This window comes from Lagopus muta, chromosome 6 (assembly GCF_023343835.1).
Source record: "Lagopus muta isolate bLagMut1 chromosome 6, bLagMut1 primary, whole genome shotgun sequence".
In the NCBI taxonomy this organism is placed as follows: Eukaryota; Metazoa; Chordata; class Aves; order Galliformes; family Phasianidae; genus Lagopus; species Lagopus muta.
In genome coordinates, this window is record NC_064438.1 from 7446229 (window position 1) to 7463357 (window position 17129).

The 17129-nt window shown below is 41.7% G+C and overlaps 1 protein-coding gene and 1 long non-coding RNA gene across 3 annotated transcripts in view; one reads left to right on the forward strand and one right to left on the reverse strand.

The window, feature by feature from the left end:
* Nucleotides 1-16281, reverse strand: part of LOC125695601 (uncharacterized) — a 33954-nt gene extending 17673 nt beyond the window's left edge. The window contains exons 1-7 of one of the 2 annotated variants that reach the window (XR_007378014.1): nucleotides 15412-16281; nucleotides 14194-14246; nucleotides 13197-13392; nucleotides 12717-12810; nucleotides 9899-9996; nucleotides 8004-9336; nucleotides 5820-7183 (exon numbers count right to left, since the gene is read on the reverse strand). This is a non-coding gene — a long non-coding RNA (uncharacterized LOC125695601). Of the gene's footprint in view, nucleotides 1-5819; nucleotides 7184-8003; nucleotides 9337-9898; nucleotides 9997-12716; nucleotides 12811-13196; nucleotides 13393-14193 lie in introns of both variants that reach the window. The other variant, XR_007378013.1, reaches the window with a different exon arrangement.
* On the forward strand, nucleotides 483-1920 carry PTH (parathyroid hormone). Its single transcript, XM_048950292.1, has 2 exons — nucleotides 483-873; nucleotides 1647-1920. Exons 1-2 carry the CDS (start codon nucleotides 788-790, stop codon nucleotides 1918-1920), a joined length of 360 nt encoding a protein of 119 aa, XP_048806249.1. The 5' UTR covers nucleotides 483-787.
* Nucleotides 16282-17129: the final 848 nt, after the last annotated feature.

The window sequence follows — 17129 nt, forward strand, 5'->3', positions numbered from 1 at the left end:
AAAAAGGCACTCTGGAGTTTGATGTTTCCTTATGTTTTGTGTACTCTCTATAAAATTTCTTCAGTTGTAGCAGAAAGCAGTAAATACTGAAAATCCAAACTGAAATTTTGACTGTGTCTTATCTGTCAGTTGTAACATCGTTGGTAATACATTTTCTAAGCAGCAGTTGTGCTGATGATGTACAAAGCAGTGCGAAATTCATATGGGTAATGCAGGATTAGCACTGAAAATACAGGGGGCTCAGTTCTGATTTCTTTTGTGTGATTAAATGATGAATGAAATAACTCAGTAGAGTTATGCCTCTGTGCAAAATTGTCCAGAAGAGAGTCGGCCCTCTCATGCTAAAGCAAATGCAACTCGTTTCTGCAAAAGAAATACATAAAAGAATCCAAATTTGCAGTTGCATATCAATGCATAAGTATTTCAACATACTTAAAGCATATCAAATGCAAATGATAAATAACAGTTCTACTGAAAGGATGTGGTCCTTTTCACCCCGTTAGCCAAAATGTGAGTGCATACATGATGATAATGCAAAGCAATTAAAGCTGACAGAAGCTTTCAGACTTGCCTACAAAGTTACAGAAGTTTTCTCATAAGAAATAGTATTAAAACCTTTTTTTTTCCTGTTGTACTCCTTGTTGCAGCCTATTTCACGAGAAGAATGTTTTTAAAACCATTCTGATGCCTTTCTTTAACTTTTTCGTAATCTAAATTTCTTTGGAATCCAAAGAACTACTGGAAATACTGATCTATACATTTATTCACTTCTATCTCTGCAGACAAAATGAGTTCTACAAAAAATCTGGCCAAGACTGTAATGATTTTATATGCCATATGTTTTTTTACAAACTCTGATGGAAGACCAATGATGTAAGTAGATTATTATACACTTCCAAAGTTTGGGGAATTATGTGAATTATTCTCAAGAATGTGGTCTGTTTGAGTACCAGTACCTTAATCTTTCCATCCTCACTTTTGAACCCCTTGGCCTAGCCAGCCAAATTCTGAGTTCTCTGTAGAGCAGTAGAGATCTCAGAAACATGAAGAGTTTTTAAACTCATTTTGAAAATAGTAGATGAAGAAAAATCATGTATGGGTTTTCTTGGGAAGATCATCAGGTAATCCACACTATCAGCAGATGCTTGAGGGGGATCTAGTGGGTGAACATCTTCTCTATTGTGACAGCCTACTTGGAACTCACCCTCAGACACCGACATCAATTGGCACTGAGACAAAAATCCATAGGAAATCATGCTTCCTTAACTCTAGTGTCCAAAGAAAACTGTCTTTGAATAAAAACCATACTTAGTTGTCTTAACCAGTTAACTATTGTCTCGTAAGCCCTAAGCTCAACTACAACAGGTGAAAGAAAAGATAAATACATAAGCAAACACTATTGCCACATTGGACTACTGGTCTACTTCCCATATTTGATGCCTTCTCACTCATATCTGTTACAATTAGCAAATCACCATCCACACTCCCTCTCTACTCCAGATGTTATTCTACTCCTTACAGATGAAAAAGGTAAGTTGTACAGCTCTGTACTGCAAAATCCTACAAAAGATCCCAAATCTGGATTTTGACTTAAGATGATGAATTCAAGAGAGCCATTATGAGTCCTTTCCTTTCCTCTCCTTCAGGAAGAGATCAGTGAGCGAGATGCAATTAATGCACAATCTTGGAGAGCATCGACACACTGTGGAGAGACAGGATTGGCTTCAGATGAAACTGCAGGATGTGCACAGCGCCCTTGAGGATGCCAGGACCCAGAGGCCTCGGAACAAGGAGGATATTGTCCTGGGGGAGATAAGAAACCGGAGGCTGCTCCCTGAGCATTTGCAGGCAGCACTGCAGAAGAAATCCATCGACCTGGACAGAGCTTACATGGATGTACTCTTTAAAACTAAGCCGTAACAAAAAGCCCAAGAGCATTATATCTGTCCAAGTAAGCACGTGTCTGTAGATCACTCATCAATTAAGGCATTTTATTTTTTAATTCAAACTATGATAAGGATTAAAGGCTCCATACCAGACTGTAGCCCCATTGATGGTGGGTATTTCACCACTAAATAATAAAATGCATTTACAGGTCACTCATGGCCATTGCTGCTATCTCCTGGGTATCTTTTAAGTAGTTAATGTAACTCATTACTTCCAGGAGAATTAAAAACAAAATAAAAGACAAAACAAAAAACAACAATGAAGACCACCCACAATAGAATAAGAAAGTTGAAAAACATTTAAGACCAGTTCTACCACTCCTATAGGGAGAGCATTTGTCTGTAATGTGTGGGCCTATTTGTACTGTAAACCAACAACGTATAACTGCCTTATGCCTAGGGTTAAACTTCAAATTTGTCCTAATGAAAAAATGGAAACTTTAACTCACTTTTATTTTCCCAAAAAGGTCTAAAACCAGATGAATGTCAATAACATAGCAAAAGCTGCATGATAATTTAGGATTAAAGAGTGCGAACATGAAAAATAGAAGAAGGAACCCAAATCTTAACATTAAAGCATAATGAAATAAAATTAAAACAAATTGTGCATGAAATAATGATATTTTATAAAACACTGAAATGAAGGGAAGGTTCATTAACTTTTCTTCTTCCAAAAGATGACAACTCATGATTAACTGCAGAAACAGTGAGAGCAGAGATTGTAGCATGTATGTATGCACAGCCCTAACTATAGAACTGGGAAATGGTTAACACAAGATAATAACAACTGAAACAAATATCTTGTTTTTACCTCTCCTTTAGTCTATAACCTATGAATTTCTGTATATTGTGCTTAGGATGCATAGGTAAGTGGCTCACGTAAATAAAATTATCCATCTTCACATGTGCACTTTTACAGAATTGGGATTTCAGTTTGTTAAAACCCTGAAATGACAACCATTAAAATGCAGAAATCAATACCTGGAAAAGGAACTATCAGATAAAGTATAAGCAGGACTCAGAAAGAATTTGACAAGAACATGGATGGGGAAAAAACAATGTTGATATTATAAAGAGCAAGCAGCAAATATAAAATTATCTTGAATTGTACAGACAATGTCCTTATGACCTCAACCACTTCTGCATAAGAAGAATATTTTCTCTGTAGAAGTGACAGCAGTTTCCTCCAAACATTCCACTGTGAGAACCCAAACCTCGAGTAGAATTCTCTAAGCCAACACATCTGTGTGGTCTCATACCACTTCTGGTGTTTGATGTCCAGCACATCTCACGGAACATCATGAAAAACTCACACATAATTACAAATATAAATGTAATCTGCTGGAGGCTTAAAAGGTTACTTGTAACTAGTGAACTGTAGTATACAATCTAGGCTATCCTTTTACTAATGTAAAGGCTCTGATGTTGGAAGCAGATGAAATATCAGTGCACATTAGTGCACTGCACACACAGGCAAGGATTCCATGCTGCTTGCCTATTTGTAGAATCAAGGCCTTAAAGTGCACTTTCTATTTATTCTTGTATCAGACATCTGTGCCAACTTAAATAAGATTGTATTTTGTACCTATGTCTCACATATGTATTACAAAATAAAGTGGACCAAAAGCTCTTGGACATTATTTTAAAGCATAATAACTGAGTGATCTGTCACTACTCTCATCTAATTTAGCATTTGGGGGTAGATTATTACAGCCTTTTATTTTTAACATAGCAACGTAAATTCAAAAATGAAAGCACTTTTAATCTTTCCTTTTGTCTCTCATGCATGCAAAGTGATACAGATGGTTAAAAATAAAGGTGTTTACCTAGTACAAATCCATCTACATCCTCTCACAACGACACATGCAGGAACTATACAAACTTTCAGGGTCAAACTCACAAACGCTTTCCATTTGATCTAAGCAAAGAATTCTATTATCCATACAATTTGTTCTTTCTAGCCTTCAGCTGTTCAGCAGATGGAAAATGCTTTCACAAATACTTAAACTTACTTTTGGCTTAAAAAAAAATACTGTTTATAGAGGGCTTTAGTGGGGCAAATGAAGAACAACTGAATGTTATTTAGCTAGAAAAGTGGCCACAGATAAGCCATGTCCAGCACTGTCTCATTTTTGGCTGAAAATCACACTTTGCCCCACAGTATAGCTCTTTGGAAGGACTAAAGCCAGCCACTGGCAGGAACATTGATGCTATGTAATTCCCATTAGGAAAAAAAAAAAGATGCAATTTGAATGAAATTACTATTACTTAAAGGAATTGGGAATATCTGAGGGAGACAGATAGGAGGAGGTGTGAGCCTACTTCCACTGCAGAAACGCAGCCTTATCCAAAGTCCCTGCAAGTGGCAGTAGCCCATCCAGCTGCTTACCTTCAGGTCAGGGATCTAGACAGCCCATGAGAGGAAAGGGGTTGGACCCTCATCTCCGCTCAAAGCAGAAGAAAGCATCTGCCCCCAAGCCCCCACAGCATTGCCAACCCCTGCAATATCCCCTACAGTGTCCCTGAGTAGCAGATTCGAGGCCCTCTCCCCGCAGGAGAGGGATAGCAAAGAGTAGTCCAAACTCATGCCCTGAGAAGCACACTGAGAGTACAGGGAGTAACAGGCAGAGGGAGCAGGGCCCGTCAGGCACTGCATCAATACCAGTGCCACCAAAAAAGGGCGGAGAGTCTTGGTAACTGGGGACTCCTTGCTGGGGAGCACTGAGGCTCCCAGTTGCCACCTGGATTATCGCTCCAGTGAGGCGTGATCTCTTCCAGGGGCACGTGTTAGGGACATCAGGAAGGTTCGTCTGTGGCTCATTAAGGCACAAGACTGTTCTCCTTCTACTGTCACTCAGGCTGCAACCCAGGATGCTGCAATGAGGAAACTAAATAATTATTTAAAAGGACTTTGCATCCCTTGGAAAGATGCTGAAGGGATCAGGGGTGCGGGCAGAGTTCTCCTGTGCCCTTCTGGTGGGTAGCTGGGAGCTACAAAGATGGAGGAGAACGTGTCAGGTAAATGACTGGCTAGGTGATGGCGTCTCGATCAAGGCTTTGGGCGTTTTGGTCTCGGGCAGGCCTTTGAGAAATTTGGTATATGGGCTCCTGATGGACTCCAAGTGAGCAAGCAGGGCAGAAGCGTGCTGGGGAACAAGCTCTCTGCGTCCAGGTGTGGAGCTCCCAGTACAAAAAAGACAGGCAGCTGTTGGAGAGGGTCCAGAGGAGGGCCACGAAGATGATCAGGGGACTGGAGCACCTCCCCTGTGAGGACAGGCTGAGGGAGCTGGGCTTGTTTGGCCTGGAGAAAAGAAGGCTGCGGGGTGACCTCATTGCAGCCTTTCAGTACCTAAAGGGAACCTACAGACAGGAGGGGAATCAACTCTTGGAAAGGGCTGACAACTGCAGGACGAGGGGAAACAGCTTGAAGTTGAGGGAGGGGAGATTTAGGTTGGATGTCAGGGGGAAATTCTTTACAGAGAGAGTGGTGAGGTGCTGGAACAGCTGCCCAGAGAGGCTGTGGATGCCCCATCCCTGGAGGTGTTCAAGGCCAGGTTGGATGCGGCCCTGGGCAGCCTGGTCTAGCGTTAAATGGGGAGGTTGGTGGCCCTGCCTGCAGCAGGAGGGGTTGGGGATTCATGATCCTTGAGGACCCTTCCAACCCTGGGCCATTCTGTGATTCTGTGATTGATTACCAGGTCTTTATACTAGGTCCAAAGGGGGAAGGGATGGGAGACAGATGTGACAGAGAAGGGCTGAGGGAACGTTACAGCTGTTGGAGTTCGTAGGTAAAAACCTCCAGGTTGTGCCATTCAGACAGAGCTACCCCATGAATCACAAGGGTCCAGAGGTGTCTCATTCAGACTGACATACCCTATGAAGCAAAATGGTCAGCTTGTCACTACGGTCTTCTGATCCAGGCCAGTTTCCTCCTAGCGTTTTGAAGATTTCGACATTGTTTCTACTAGGACAGAGTAGACATCATTTACTTGGACACATACTTCAGAAGAATTTGAAATTCTCTCTCTAAAAGGGAGAGCCTTCTGAAGAAAAAGCAAGTTTTCTTAGAATACAGTGTTTCAGTTTTGTTATTGTACATTTTTCAAGCTAAATAAAGCACTCATATTGCTTCACATTTTTGTTTACTTCACTTTGCTTGTGCTTTATGTCCCACGGTGCCACAACTACTGCATTTCAGGGGGAAGATGATACCTCCCATTCCTTACCTGCAAGAACTCTGTCTCATTACACTGCTTTATTCTGCACTGTCAGTTCTAGACAGCACTGAACTTTGGTTTTCTGATCTCAATCTGCTTCCCCGCCAGTTTTTATTATGAAGTATTTTGACTCCCAACACAATGCCCAGCCTGCCACGCTGGAACGATGCCGCAGCCTTCGCATCTTGTGAACATGACTGATGTGGCAGCTGTTATAGATCTGTGCATGCCGGGGAGAATAGTTGTCTTTTCCATACATGCTAATACTTTCTATCATCTCCTTATCAATTTCCAGAAGCTAACAGGGCATACGCACAAGCAAAACGTAAGGCAAACAGGCTTTTACTTATGGCTTTGTGCTTACCTGCTCTTAAACACTTCCCTGCTCATATATCTCACAAATCTGTTTCAACCTGTAAAATATTCTTAGAAGCATTAAAATTTCTGCTTTGTCACAAGTAAAACACCCAAATACAGAGCGTCATTAGGTTGTGTTCACAATCTAAGATAACCACTTACAGGCCAATTTTGACATTGAATTTGAAGTCTGAACTTCCCCCTTCATTTTTCAAATGCAATTTTATTATTTGCAAAATAATACAAAGGGTACTAACAAAGTTTCCAAATTCTGCCCTAAAAACAACCCTTTGAGGGAGTATACTTAGTGTCATCTTTTCAAATTTCAAAAAGTGTCAGCCCTTACTGTGCCTCTTTATGTACAGCATTTGTTTCATATCCGCACCTGCTGTCCCTTACACAAGAAAGTTTTAATATTAAGAACAATAAAAAAAATAAAAACAAGCAGATTTTGGAAGAATATAAAAATTAACAAAACATCCAGTTTTATTTCTCACACAGCTCAGCAGCTTTAGAAATCAAGTAAGAATTCATACACAGCAAACGTTTTTCTTCTTTATCATGTGAACGTTGTATTGCTTGGTCCAGCCAACTCCACTGGGTTTGACCATACCAAAACATCTGCATTGAAAGAAGTTTGCAAGATTCTGGAAGCATCCAAGACTGAAAAATGAGAAATACTCATTAATAAACCTACAAAAGACAACAGCAGGCATTAACGGCCGGGCCGTTACATGTCAATGACTCTGGGCAGGGGGCCATTGATCAGGCGGCACCCCTGCCAGTCTCTCCTGGACTTTTTTTGTTTTCTGGGTTCCGACAGGACGGACTTCCAGTGGATCGGTCAGAATTGGACATTCAAGATCTAATGTAGACGTTTTATTTTCCTGATCAACGAAGTCTGTTGATTCAGGAGTCTGGTCATCAGTTACTGAAATGCTACAAACTTGGCCTACGGGAAGATGTAGAATTGGCTTCTTCCCTGTTAAAACGCCAAGTTCATGCACCAGTTTTTCAATGCCATCTTTCAAAAGTTGATTTTCAGTCGCTAAAGTATTATTTCTTATAACTGCATGACTTAAGGCACTTAATAGTGGCCATGCCACTGTGGAGGCAGCCAGTTGTCTTTCTCTAGTGATGAGGACATCCTTGCTAAGTCCTTGAAAGTAGTCCGCCATGCGATATGGGGAGATATTGCCCATAACACGTAAGGGACCCCATTTTTCAACGACAGCAGCTAACTCATACTAGGGGGATCCCTCAAATCCTGGGATCTGCCCTGGAATCATTTTCTCTAGACGAGTATTGTTCTCCCCCTTGACCCATTTATAGAAATTCCAAAGAAAAGACATGATGTAAATTTTAGTATATTTGGCCTGCCTGGCTCGCCAAGTGTATAAACAATGGATATGAAGATGTTATAATCACAAGAGAGTCAGGCAAAATAGACTAGGACAATAAGGAGAATAAATGGAAGGCTTACCTACAGAAAGCACTAGAAGGAGGGATCTCCAGAAGAGATCCTTCCCCACTGGTAGCCAGCTCTTAAATAGGTCTAGGAGAGGTGCAGCCAGGTGAATTGCCTTCAGCTGTGCTCCTCTGGCTGACTCACGGCTCGCCTCAGGTGATTGGAGGTTCAGGCCATGACTCAGCAGTTCCCATACAGAGACATTAAAAGAAGAAAATTAATTTTATCCTTCAGTGAAAATCTGATTAATTTTACCCAACCTCGGGTTTGTAAGAACGAGGTATTAATTCACTGGACAGAAATAGGCACCCCAGCAGTGCACCTCCCAATGCCCACTGCACTTAGATGGGCTGATTTGCATTGGCTTCATCCACTGACCTCAGAGACAGCCTATGAGGGAGTTGGCTAGAGGTCTGAGTTTTGAATAGAAGGCAGAAGATTCCTGCCTTCGCAGTCCCACAAACAAGGGGTCTGGATCAATGAATCTCAAGAGAAAACAGCTGCTACTGAGTAATGCTCCACTTCCCCAAAATGGCCCTGCCACCTTTGAGGAAGCCACTGCTTGCGTCTGGCCTTCTCCCAGTCCCTGGGGCTCTACCTCGGCATGTACATGCATGCACCCAAGCGAGGGCAGTTCTGTGTCTTCCAGCTGGTGAGCACTGAGCGCAACCGCTACAGCCTTGACCGCATATCCTCACTGTTCTCCTCCCAGGCGACTCTCACTGACTTACAACACCAAGCCTATAACAGGCAGAACACGTGGGGTTTTTAGCTTCCCACCAGCTAGACTGACTGTGAAACTTCAGCAGGGGCAATGCTGGGCTTCCCACTCCTGCTTATCAGATTGAGGTAGGCTATCACATTCCCTGCAACCTGGAGAAGAGAGGGGAAAAGCCTGGAGTGCTGGAGAGAGAAATGTAGAGGATTACTTCAGAACAATCTGAAGAGAGGGCAGGAGGAGAGGGAGACCTTGGTGACTGCTTCCTTCCTAACCTCTGAGATTTTCATTCCTCCTCATCCTTACCAGGGATGGATGAGAGAAAGCAGACCACATGGCAACACATGAGTTTAGATTCTAACTTAAAATTATATCTGTTCCTTCTTACTAGTGGGAGAAGGTAGTAAGTTTAAAAGTTAGTAACTCTATTAGCCCAGAGTATTATAACTGGTGTGGAACACCTCCAGAGGTGGTAAGCACATACCTTTGGTCTTGTAACTTTCCTCAAATCAAATCAAGTAAGAATTCAAACACAGCAAACGTTTTTCTTCTTTATCATGTGAACGTTGTATTGCTTGGTCCAGCCAACTCCACTGGGTTTGACCATACCAATTCTGAAAGCATCCAAGACTGAAAAGTGAGAAATACTCAGTAATAAACCTACAAAAGACAACAGCAGGCATTAACAATACGTGATCCCTAGGGAAGCAGTAGTTAAGGGATAAAGCTGTCGGCAAAGACAGCTCTAAGAGAAGAAACACAACAACATTCATCATTACTCCTTTGTTGACATTTTTTTACCTGCGTCACATTTAATAGGGATAGAAGATGGAGCTCAACTCAAATTTTTGAAGTTAACGCTAAGGAAGATTTCATCTGCTAGCACATGAGGAAATAAAGATTTTCAGTATAACAGGGAAACTTTGGTAGTAATTTCTTTATGAAGCTAAAAGAATTCAGAAAGGGCTGGTTCATAACAAAGTTCCCCCCCTAGACCTAAAGAACAGACACAGAGAAGGATGAATACACTCAAGGACACTGTCCTCCCTGCCTCTCTCTTCCTCTTGGCATAGCTCAGAACAGGCGTGACCAGCAAGCCCACAGATGGCTCAGGTTTGGCATTCTTGCAGCAGTGAAGCAGGCCAGAACTGAAGGGAAACACAGCTGAAACACCGCACACTACAGCACTTACTTGTATGGATTTCTCCTGAGTGAAACAGGATGCTTAGAAGATTTGCTCTCCATCAGGAGGTTCATTCTCTCATGTGAGGTCAGTCCCAAGAATGCAGTCTTAGAGAAAGAAAAACACGAGTAACGGCTGAAATATGAACATGACAAATTTAAATACTGGCAATACCAAAAGATAACCTTTAATGGGGAGGGATTGGGAAGACGTTGGCCATATCTAACCACTAAGTAACTCCTGCCACATTTAGGGACTTAAAAGTTGATCTTAAGTTTCACTTAAGCCAAAAGAGAATCCTAAGCCATGTTAAAAAGCTGTTTCTTAGGTGGTTCAGAAAGTTCTTAACCTCATTTGCTTAGCCAACATCTCTCGCAGAAGGACAAACTTAAAGATATTTGACAGCCCTTATGGGGATGAAATTCAGGTCACGTTTTCATTGCGGCAACCTAATAACACAGTGCTGAACTCTGCCATGGAATTTCCAACTTGAGTCCGCAGGCCATTTTGGGGCAGTAACAACAGCTTAATTCAACTTTAGTTAAACATGTTAGTTAAACATGTTTCACAATCAGAAAGACCAACCCAATGGAAAGGGGACACAAGAGGTGTAATCACAGAGGGACCAGAGCAACAGAAAACAATCTTTTCCCCTTCCCTTATAACACCTCTCTCCTCTCCACAGATCTAGGCTCACAGGGGAAAACTCCACCAGGGAGGGATCTCCAGAAAGAGCTCCTTCCCCAGGGGCAGTCAGCCCTTCATTGGGGCCTAAGAGAGGTGCAGCCAGGCTCCACCCCTTCCAGTCACACAGCTGAACTGCCTTCACCTGTGCTCCCAGGGCTGACCCAGTCCTTCCCCCAGGGGCTCCATCAGTGGCTCAGGCTGTGACTCAACAGTTCCCACACAACAGGCTAGAATTTTTGACAACAGTGCCATTAGAATTCAGATACAGGAATGCTGTGCAGAATGGATCCCACTTTTAACATCAGAGTAACAAGTGCACACGTACCCGTGAAACTTGAAAGGACTGCTCTGAGGTTTAAGGGGAGCACCCAGATATGACGTCAGAATAGGAAAGCAGGTGCAATGCCTTTAAGGCAACACATCACTTAGGGAAACATGTTCATGTGGTAGCTCATGATGAGAGGAATGTGAACTGAAGCAAAATAACCCCTGGTAGAGCTGAATAGTTAGCCACAATGAAGCCCATTCAGTATGGAAGCAGGCTAGCATGAAGATGTAGGACAGCCATGGAGTACAAGAAGTTATCTGCATGAAGTACGTCCATGTCCATCTGCATGGTAACTTGTTATGCAGTGGTTTGACAATCTGACAAGGTTCACAATCATTTCGTTACCTTTCTAACATTGACCACTCCTGTACTAAGCAAAGAATATTTGCACAAAGTGTTGTAGAGCAGTGTGCTCTCAAAACACCGCTTCCCACTTAAAACACTCACATGGATACGCCACTGCTTGCTGCTCTCGTTGCACAACCTTTACTTTCTGTGTCCATAATCCACAGAGGGAACATTCCAACAGCTGGCTGGACACTTTGTTCTCTTTTTACATTAAAGTGAACTAGTGATATTGAAATAATAATTACCTCTCATCGTCCAGCTTTCTGAAATTTTGCTGCACCCTAATTATTAGTTTTAGGATTTGTCTTAAACACCACCACCAACAAAAGAAGATTGTAACAGTGACAAGAAAGCAGCACTTTTCACACTATTAAACAAACTGGAATATTCAGCTCCTGTAGATTTCTAAGAGATGCTCAAAGCCTATGACATGTCTTAAAAAACACAAAACCAGTACAGGTTTTGCAATCAAGTGGTTTTCCTCCCCTGTTCACGTGAACACGGAAAACAGAAAACATTGTACTTCTGCACACTTAAGACCACACTGAAACACAGGAAAGCAACTCACATTCACTCTGTGTCCACCACTGCCATACCTGGTTCATTTTACTCCAAGTAGAACACTGACTCATTTCTACAGTACAGAACCCCAGAACAGCTTAGGCTGGAAGTGACCTTAAAGATCACTCAGTTCCAACTCCTGAGATGGGGATGGAACTAGACTGAGTTGCCCATTTGTGCAGTTATAATTAGTTATGCTAGCTAGGAATAAAAACCACACACAGGTCCCTGACAGCTAAACTGAAGTAAGTTCACTGATACATACACAGAAGACTTCGATAAAGCAGCCAGACACTGGTCACAGTTAAGGAAGACAGGAACAACAGGTAGTAATGATGGTTCCCAACACCTACATTCGAGTCAAGGAAGAAGAAAAAAACCAGCATGACATTTTAAGAATTTTGCAGTACTTGTATTTCTCCTCCACTTTACAGGAAAAATAAGAATCTAAAGCACTTCCTACTATTACCTCTGCTGTCCTCAAGACATTTTGACAAAGCTGATCTCTCTCAACTTTCTCCTGTAAGCCATTTCAGTTTATATAATAGAATCAGTTCTGGTAAAGTCAGCCAGCATTTGTCTCTTCTTTAGAGCACATCGCTGTTAGCTGGACGGGGACTCATTATGCTAACACAGATCTGCCCATGCACTGCACAGTTGTCTTGGAAGACTGAAAAATCTGTACTGTTCAATTTCATTGCACCACCTTGATGTGTCCTAAAACTGCTAGCTCTTAAAAAAATAGATTTCTATCAGATAAGACTCTCGGGCAACTCTCAGTAACCCCTGCAGTCTCTACAGTGTGCTCTTGCATCAGGTTTGCTCTTTAAGTAGATAAATGTTATTTCTGCAACATCTCTTAAGGCATGAAATTTTCAGCTTTGATAAAGCAAAGACTCTTACCTGTGCACTGTGCAATCCACAGAGAATGCTGATCATATCTGGCTACACATGAATCACAAGGAACGCAGTGCACAGATCTCAAAGGCTTCCTTACCTGTTTGAGCACAAAGGAAAGGAATACAGTCAGAGTAAAAGCAGCTGCTTTGACCAAAGCTCAGAGCATCACCTCATGGGCACTAGCATATTTTATAACTATTAGTATATAGTTGGCCTCCAAAACAGAACACAGATGAGAAGTTTTCTAAATCTTACCAAAAAAAAGAAAGAAAAAGATGCAATTTCTATTGTTTTTAAATTAAGAATGAAACCCAACGATCTGAAAACTGCTTTGCCACCAGAAGTGAGAAAATGAAATCTAGCCCAGAACAAGCAGCGTATGTAGCACTCGTATGACAAGGAGAAAAACAGGTATTGTACTGAACTACTACTGACTGAAAAACAGGTTTCAAAAAAGCAAAGGAATATCAAAACCTTACTTACAAGACATGACGTGCAGAATGTTCTGAAGTCCAAGCACCCTGCTTCTGCTAGAGCTGCAATGTTCTGAAAGACAGAACATTTTCTGCATGCATTTGGATGACGTTTTATGGGACCTATGAAGATTTGTACGTGAGGCCTTTTGCAGACACTGAGCACTTGGAGTGCCGAGCAACAACACGTGGAAATACCTGCGGTTCTGGAACAGAGAAAAGGGCCACAAGAAGGCAAGGACTCGTGCAACCTCACTCACAATGAATTATTTAGAAAAGCAGCCCTCCCCCACACAGTCAGCCAGACTTCAAAAGGGATGAGGACAGAAACTTTTTCAACACCATTGCAAAAAGACTGGTAAGTATTGCCTATCTTGCCCTGATAAGCACTCACTGGTTCTCTGTGGGCACCAGATAGCCAATATTCACCAGTTCTGGGGCAACAATGTCAAAAAAGTTACAATTGCAGTTTAATCTCCCTGGCAAGCAGGAGAAACATAACCACGTGGAGAACAAAAGGAGACTGTAAACCACACAGAGTCACAGTCACTAGCTTAAAGGAGCAAACAAGTAACCTCCTACTGACTGGTAGTGCATTTCCTTTTTCTGTCATTGTAAAACACAGCTAGAAAATACTGACTATCTGAAGATGCTCATCATTGCTAGCCTTCAGTACGGACAACCTTAGGAAAGCACTGTACCTCCTTCTCACCAGAGACAGCTAGAACAAAAACCTTACAAGAGTGTTATTTATTAAGTGAAGTATCTGTGACTTTATAGGTTATAGCAAAGGCACCAGGCCGTACCATGCTTGGCTGAAGCTCATATTCCAATGAGAAGACCAAGGCCAGGAAGCAACAGCAAGGTGCTGAAGATAAACCCACAGCAGGTTGGGTTTATCATCCAACAACCTATGCTGCTTGATGATACAACTAAAATCTCAAAGACACATTTGATGATAAATGAGTCAATCAGAAGTGCAACCATGGTGCAGCTTGTCAGCTTACCTCTTTTTTGTCTTTTTCTGAAGACATAATATATCCAGGATCAGTCCTCCGGGCTTTATAGAAAAAATAAAGAAGACCCACTAGGCTGAACATGACAGGGATCTCAACAATGGCATTGGTCACATGTAACAGTTAGATTAAGGAATATATTCTCCCACTATGTTTTGCCAAATAAATATTCTACAATCAGAGCGTGGTATTTCACCAGCAATACACAAAAACAAAAAGAACGGCGTTGACTTCTACAGAGCAAGTGTTTGACAGAAAGAGCAAAATATCACCTCACTAAGCCACAACCCTTAGGAATATTGCTGTGTTCATCATCTTCTGCAGAACGTCTACCTTTAACCCCTACAGTTAGAATTCTTGCTTTCGTTTAATTTAGACGACGCCAAGAAAACCTTAGAACGTCACAAAGCAACGGTTAATAACAGGATTTTCATGGCAACGACCATACATGTGTATCCCTCACAGGCATGCATTATAGCTGTTTTTTTTTTTAATTGATTTTTAAGAATTCACTCGGTATTCATTAAGCCTCTGTTAAAGCTGTGGAAAGTGAAAGTGCTGTTTCTGCATTGAACACTGAAAAGGGCAACTGATGTAAAGAATTAAGCTGTGACATATCCTTAGAAATAGCTAAATAGCTGATGTGGTAAGTAAGAACACCACATATATATTAGTAACATACTTAGAAACATATTTGTTAGGTGATTCGGTAACTACTTTCTCACAAAGCTGTAATAGATTTTGAATGCTCTAAGCAATATGGGTATAGTATTCTGAGCTAGGAAACACTGTAAGGTTGTTCATTAAACCAGCAGAAGCAAAATACATTTAACAAACTTTAAAGGAGTCAGGGCCTTTACACAAAGCAGAACTGTCCCACTTTGTGGGAATGTTAGGATGCCATAGGCAGGCTCCAAGATGCTCCCCTCTATCCTCCTTCCGAGCTTATCTCTATGCAAGGACAAACGAATGACCAGAACAATGACCCAGTGTGAAGGGGCACAAATGTTAGGGGGGTCATTAAACAATGGAGGCTATGCCTACGTTTATGTTGTATAACTGACATCTGAAAAGTTACGAGCAAATGTTTGTTATGAAAGCAATTGTTAGAAGTCAATTAATCAATTAAGATATTTGTGTTTGGGCAGCAAAGATCTGTATCTACTTGGTGTTTGTATGATTGGTGAAGCCTCGCGAAAGAGTGTGAACCTGCAGCACTCAGCCAATGAGGAAGCAGGGGAGAAGGAGATCAGTGGCGGCAATAGGGACAAAAGATGTAACGCTGTTTTCTCGGGGCTCTCCTGCTTGCAGGAGGCCGCCATTGCAATTGTGAATAAAATCTGCTTTACCAGAGAAACCGTCCTACAAAATTATTTGCATATTTCCAACAAAGCAAACCAAAATTGCCACTCAGAAGCATGCTTTAGCCAGATGCACAGAGGAACTCATGATACAGAAAAACATCTACTGAGGAGTGTTCTGTCCAGCCTAATTTTACATATCCGAGCAGCTGCGCATTAGGTGAAAAGGACAAACTCTATTTATTGACACAACAACAGTATTGCCATTTCCAGGAACACAATTTAGTAACTGCTGTAAGAAATGGGAAATTTGCAAAACAGCTCAGGATACCACTAGGAGGTCTGGGGAACACAGAGGGTGGGAACGGTACATTGAAACTCATGCTATGTTGCAAATACAGAGGGAAAAGTTAAGATAAAGCACATTTATAAACTTCATAAATGGGTATCTCAGCTTCTGTCAGGTGCAGGCATTCAGTAACACCCTCTTTATCATTAAGACCAGCTAACATGCCACCTCAACACTTGTTTTGTCCGCAGATCTCAAGGATCAGAAACTACAATTTTGACCATCTAAAGACACCACATTTCAAAATCATTATGAAAAGTACATATATTTAAATCCTTCACACAATCCTTTCTACAGTACAGCAAAAAAAAACCAAAACAAACAAACCAAAAAGCCTTCTAAGTGAAGCTGCAGACTCTGAAAAGAACACTGCGTTATGTACCCCGTACTGCATCTATTAGAATTAAATACACAGAAAGAGAGAAATCCACAAACCTCACAGACAGAGCCATCCCAACCAGCAGAAAGAGAAGCAGGCATCCTTTCAAAAGCCAAGAATCAGAACTCAAGTTCATTACGTATCCTATGGCCCACATCAGTCAAGCAAGATGCCAGCAGCAGGAACAGCTGTTAAAATGATCACTGTTAAAATATGACAGAATATTCAAGCAGGATTTATTCCAATATATACACTTAATATAAGAACGAATGCTGAGTGACTCAAGATAGGGAACAAAGTGACACATCAAAACACGGGGGATAAGGAGGGAGGGAAAACAACAACGCGGGGGGGAAAGGGGGAAACAAACACCCAAGGAACAGCAAGGTGCTTCTAAAACATTTCATTTTTGAGTGTCCAGGTTTGGAAGCCTAGAAGATCCTGTTGTCAGAACGGAGGTAAGTTACAGATTATTCTGAACACGGAATGCTGAAGCTTTCCTTCCATTAGTGACATTACCTCGTATTTCTCCATCATTCTGAGTAACCTGTCATTCCTTTTGCTTCTCATTCTTCCTTCCTCCATTAACATATAAACAACGAAGCGATTCTGAGTTCGAATTGCAAGGTCAAGCGCTGTCCCTCCCTTTAACAACAAAGTTCATTTGGTTATGCACTTAACACATGAATGTCTTCCTTTGTAACAGACACAAGAAATGAACTGAACTAAAACAAGAACTTACTGGCCTCTTCCCCAAACCCACCATTTTTCTTTAAGGCAAAGGTAAAGTAAACTCGCAGTTCTAACACGCTTCATCCAGTGCTCTGTCGTTCTAAAGACTGATATTTGCAATCAACTGCGCGCACACGAATCACTTGCCGAACTGTCTCTCCTAAGC